Source organism: Enoplosus armatus, chromosome 20 (assembly GCF_043641665.1).
Source record: "Enoplosus armatus isolate fEnoArm2 chromosome 20, fEnoArm2.hap1, whole genome shotgun sequence".
NCBI classification, from domain to species: domain Eukaryota; kingdom Metazoa; phylum Chordata; class Actinopteri; order Centrarchiformes; family Enoplosidae; genus Enoplosus; species Enoplosus armatus.
Genome location: NC_092199.1, coordinates 1,794,036 through 1,800,035, shown reverse-complemented (window position 1 = coordinate 1,800,035; position 6,000 = coordinate 1,794,036). Strand labels below are relative to the sequence as shown.

General features: G+C 42.7%; 1 protein-coding gene across 1 annotated transcript in view; it reads left to right on the top strand.

The window, feature by feature from the left end:
* The first annotated feature begins 331 nt into the window (after positions 1-331).
* Positions 332-6,000, top strand: part of aatkb (apoptosis-associated tyrosine kinase b) — a 41,108-nt gene continuing 35,439 nt past the window's right edge. Inside the window, exon 1 of the mRNA XM_070927033.1 lies at positions 332-413. Coding sequence (XP_070783134.1) covers positions 332-413 — 82 coding nt within the window. The remainder of the gene's footprint in view (positions 414-6,000) is intronic.

Here is a 6,000-nt window from a genome sequence, read left to right as displayed (position 1 = left end):
TCTGGATCAACTTGATTTCTATTAAACAGGACTTTGTCGTCCAGCCGCTCTCCTCCTCCTCCTCCTCCTCCTCTGCAGCGACAGTCTAGATCTAGGAGTTCAGGAGGAAAAGAACAAGATAACAGCCGGCATCGGCCTGCAGTGGCTTTACACTGGAAGAGGAGTGCGTGTCTCAATCACACCGGTGCGAGGAGACATGGAGGGGCGCGTTCAGAGATCACCAGGAGCCGCTTCGGAACGGAGAAATGAAGCTGTGTTCAAGAAATAGTGTTGCTTAGTTTGTTGCCCCCCTGAGCCCTGCAGTTTTTCTTTTGGTTCTGCAACGCCGGTTATGAAGATGTTGGTCCTCCTGGTGACGATGTCTTCAGTCCTTTTCAGCCCCGGCTTTGCCCTCAGCTCCCATTTCAGCTCAGGTGAGCCGACATTCCGCTGCAAACACCCCCGAACAAAGCTGTCAGGGTGCTGTTGTTTGATAGTAATCATTTTAGTCTTTGCACGGACACGATAGCCTGCATATGTTCACCTAATTCTATAAGACGAGCAGGAGGCTATACGTGGCTAGAGCATATAGAAATGATGTAATCTTCCTCATTTGCGGTTGTCAATCCTGTGTGCGTCCTTGCGCGTGTGTATAAAAGGAGATACAGAAAGCGGGATAGAGGAAAATCCTGTGTGTAAATGATCACCTAGTTTTGAATTTCATAGACAAACATATAAGGTTTGTTCCCCTCAGCCCTCAGGTCAGCTGAGCAGTTTAAAGGTGCAGCAGGTATAAAGGTGAAAGCTAGAAGTGAAGGTGAAAGGTGAAAAGGAACTGTAGGAGTGGAGGAGCAGGGGCGTCCTCTAATTGGAGCAGGAGGATGTAGCTGGTGTTATCCAATTAGTCCTGGAAAAGAAGAGGATTATGGGAGATGATGAACGGAGGCAGATCGCCTCATTGTTTCTCACATGTTGGTGAAATACTCAGAAATCACTGCAAAGCAAATGCCTATTTTTTATTATGCAGCATAAGCAGCTACTGGCCTGTCATTCAGGTGGTTTCTATGGCAACCAAAAGGTGCAGCAGTCTATGGCTTTCCCATCTCTTGTTTCCAGCAGTGAATAAAACAAATGATCTTACTCCTACAGTGCCTGGGACATCGTAGTGAGGACACTGGCATGTTTTTCTTCCTGGATTGTTTATGAAATCGCCGTGCAGTGTTCAGTGTGCCATAAAACAGAAGCCTAATGTGCGTGATGGTTTGCCTTCCACTTGATATCCTCCAAATACGCTGAAGTGGGTCTCTACTGCCTTTCTCGCAATGGCTACCTTGGTTTCATAATGCCCTCTGGTCCTTTTCAAAACACATTAATTGAATTGCATAAATCAACCCTCCAATCCAGCGTTTTGGTCTCTGCAGCAGTTGGTTTGTAGCCGATGACCAAACGAGAAAAGAAAGCTTTTTATTCTCTCTTACGTCTTTCTTTTACTACAGATTAGGAACCAGGGTTTGTTTGTCTTTTCTGACTCCAAACCAGATGTTGATTTAACTGCACTGCATTTGGATTACCGCTTGGATCTCCATTCTGTTTTTCTGTTTGAACTGACAAAGATCCAACTGTGATTAAAATGTTGTCTTTTAAATCAATTTGTAATTCGGACTGAATGTGTTGGTGTTCCAATAGACTTAGAACATTCCTTTCTCTAAAATAACATCTGTCAGCTATTGTCATGGAGCTGACCAGGATACCGAAATCACGACTGGGATCATTTTGAAGGAACATTTTGGTCTTTTTAATCCTAGGTCTTACTCTTGTGACGCGTGTCTCTGATTTCTCTGAGGAGTGATGAGGCGTGAGTGATCAGATGGCTTGTTTGTATAATTTCCCCCCCGAGGATCAATAAAGTCTTTCTGATTCTGATTCTTATTACCTTGGGCTTTCAATTTTTAGAGAAAAAAAAGATTTACTCGTTTTCAAATGTTAATCTCCTCTGATTTTTTTTTTTTTTGTCTTTAGTTCAATTTAATATTTTCTGTGAATATCAGACAAAACAGGCAGTTTGAAAATGTCAACTTTGGCCCTGGAAAATTACTTTCTGACAGGTTATAGACCAAATTATCATCATGGAAATGAGCCCTACATATTATAGGTATTCGTTGAAAAAGGCCCTACTTGATACGTAGCATTAGTTCATTCAGTGAATCAGTCCCTTTAGAAAATAAACACACAGGAAGTAAAGAAGTCCGTCAGTGTTTTGGCTGGACAGAGACGTATCTGCCAGGTCAGATTCAGCCATATTTTGTTTGTGAATGTGTTTGTTGGAGGGTGCATCAGTTGCACAGACATGTTTTCAGTTAATTGATGATATTAATGAGGGGATGACAACGTGGGGGGGGGCAGGAAATGAAAGGATGGAGGCAGAGAAGTAACCTGATGGAGCTGAGAAATGGCAACGTGAAAGCCAAAATGATTTAAAAGAGAGAGAGAGAGAGAAGGGAAGGAAGGTGCTTGTTCTATAACTATAACATCTTCCTCTCGTGCCAAACCGCGATGATCACTGTGTAGGGCGGGGGTATTGGGATGACATCATAAAGGCAGGGCTTGGTATCTGTGGTGGTGGAGGGGGGGGTTTTACTGGCAGTGCTGGCTGGTTTCCCGAGCCCCAGGTTATCCATTTCACAATTCTCAGTGGGCTCCTGGCTGCGAATACAGAGGCACACTCTAATTATATGGACACAAAACAGACGAGGGAGCAGGACATTGTGTGTTTGAAAGCCCTGTGGACTTCCCTCTCTTCAGGCTATCGCTACACCAGCGGGTTCACGTGCTGGAGGACACAGGCAAGGAGCTGGAGGAGCAGGTAAACCCAGGGGTAAAGTCAGAGGGGCTGTTGGCACGGAGGCACTTAAGTCAGGAGTAGATGTACATAGCTCGAGGTGGGCTGTCTGTGGGTCTTTGCCTTTCATGCAGAGAAAAAACTGGGCTACAGTGGAAGCACAGAGAGGGGATTTGATTGAGGAAGTGAGAAAATAACTTAGAAGTTGCATCATATGCAAAGTATGTACGGTAGATGGTGATATGTTGGCTGAAAGAGAAGCTCTCGGGGGAAACGATATCTGTTGGCAAGCTGAAGAATTGGAGGGCTCTGGCTATAAACTGGATTCATGCCATTTACAACAATTGAACAGCCTCTAAAAGCTTTCTCCTCTGATCTACACCTCAAAACATCCTGTTAGGAACAACTCCCCAACACTTAGACTGATCTGAAAAGATGAAAGCTCTGTGGTAGTCTCAAGTTGTGAATATCCGCCAGCAGGATGCCTTTTTTTTTTTATACAGTGTTTTCTGTTTCTGTAGAACGACGGCTTGTTCAGAACATAATCATTCCCATATTGAAAGGCCCAGAGTGTCTTAAGACAGACATGCCTCTGATTGCTAATAGCTTCTGCACTCTGAGTGTGTGTGTGTGTGTGTGTGTGTGTCTGTAAGAATAGCCTCTGATTGCATAAAAACTATTTTTGTTGAAGGAAACAAACAGACTCTTGTTCATCCGTCTCCACCTCTGTTCAAATTAATTTCCAACTGTTGTGATCGAGGTGAACTCCCGTCAACCTCAGATGAATGTAAAAGGACATAAACATCACAGTGGAGGATCAGATACACAGACAGAAACCCCCCCCCCCACTGTGATGCTTTAATGGCTTGATGCTATCAATGAATATGGTGAGCAGGCTCTAAACTGCTGAGATACTATTTTTGTGTTTATGTAGACAGACGGCATCTGTTATATACAAACAATTATTATCATCATCGCTTCATAAGGAAATTTAACTGTTGAGTCTCAAATTAGTGAAACATGTTCATCACAGTTTCCCAGAAGCAAAGACGACTTCTTCAGATGCTTATTATAAGAGAGAGAGAGAGCGAGAGAGAGATCAAAAGATCTGCAGTGTATTATTTAGCTTAGTTTTCCATCTGTTGCAGTATGTTGACCCAACAGACCGGAATAGAATCGAGGCTCCCTGATCATCACAGAGCAGCTTCTTTCCCCCTCAAGTGTAAACTTAAAGATGGAGTCATGATGATTTTAAATCCACGTGGAGACACCAAGGCACACTTAATGAAATAGTAATGAAATGTAATTCTTCATTGATTCTGGGGGGAAATCCTCTTTGTGTCTTCCCCGCTGCAGGGTGGACAGGGTTGGTTAAGACACAGGAGGCTGTAGAGATTCAGCGTCTCGAGCACTTCAGCTTCCTGCTGACGGACACTCTTCTTACTATTATACGTCACTTTGCTCTCAGGAACTTGTTGGAAATAGATTTTCTCACTTTAACATGTGATGTGATGATTCTTTGAGTTCTGTAGATCCCTAACTTTCTACTTTGGATCATTAACATGCTCTCTGAGAGACTTGTTCCATATCATAAGAAGGTTTTGGAATTAAATCTTTACTTCTAATAAGATCCTTTTCTGAACTCCTCAGTACTTTTAAAAACAGTGCGTAATAAAGATATTTCGGCATTGCCATAAAATTGCGTCGATCACAAAGCTTTATATACTAGAACCAGCAGTAAACCGCTGCGTATATCACTGTGTGAAACCCTGAGGATGATGATGGACTGCTGAAGCTTGAGTTTACAACAACAGGAGTCAAAGCTGTGTTTTATCTCCTCATCCTCCCATCGATTGTTTCTATTGATAGTCCGACGCAGGCAGAGAGTTTCAGACTCGCTGCGTCTCTGATTTCTGATGCATGATCTCTGCAGTGGTGTCCTTGAGCAAGGTTTACTAGCCTGTCACTTCCATGTTGCCCTGTTGTAGGCCCGGCTAATGGGATGAATGATGGAGTGTGAAACCAGTCACCTGTTCTCTCTCTATCTCCACGGTGCTGCTGCTCCGTCCCCCTACCTGGATCTCTGTCTCTGCAGCTCCTAAATTTCACAGCGACAGCCGTGTTTGATCAGAGAGATTGTTATGTTTTGACAAAATACATAGCAGGCCTAATGGGTATTTTGTCCTCAGAGCCAGCTGAAATGTGAGGGCTTTCCTGTAATATAGCATCTGTGTTGGTGTTTCAGCACAATGGACAGCTCCTCCAGTGAACACAAGCTGGGCAGCGAGCTGAAGAAGAAAGCTGAGGCTACTTGAGTTTTATATGTTTTGTATAAATGATCTATTTTGGTAACACACCCGTTTATTTAGCATTTATAAAAGGCGTTTATTAGTGCAATAAAAAATGTATTAACATATGTAGATGGATTGTAAATATTATATTTGTTAATTGTTTATACACTGCTGATACACCAGAAATACTTTATTGATCCCTGGGGGGAAATTACACAATTACACAGCATGCACGCTAAATAGGGAGGTAAAAATACATGATTTATATATTTTTCTATTATCTTAAATTATGAGTGCGAGGATAAACCCCTTTTTAAATGAACCATCTTGTTTTCAGGGGGTTTCTCAAAAATCACATCCGGAAAATGTGATTACATGATTACACAGACAAGACTGTCGCCAGCCCTACACAGTGGTTACAATACTCTTGTGTCATCACCCTGCCATGAGAGCAGGAATTCATATCCCAGCTCTTCATGAATCCCGTCCCTCTCTCGTTCTCTTTTTTTCTACTTTCTTAAAAACAGAAATCCGGACTGACAGGCTAACCATCTCAGAAGAGCGTCTTCAGTCATAATGGCTGCCTCACACATCACACCAATGTCCTTTTTATTAGATAAAATAGCAAGCCTCAAAATAAAACAATTTGCTCTCCGGATGAAATCATGCGAGCTATTATTTATTTTATTACCCTGCATGTCCGTGTAATTATGAGTATACTAAGGGAATAATTTCATTTCCTGGTTCCTTTTTAGCCCCTCAGCTGAGGCATTAATGACAAATTGATTCGCTGTAGAGCGATACACTGTCAGAGAGACATCCAGTTATCGTCTTTGCTCTGTTTAGTCTGTGTGCACAAGAGAGGCTGATCACTCAAGGACAGGAAAGTCA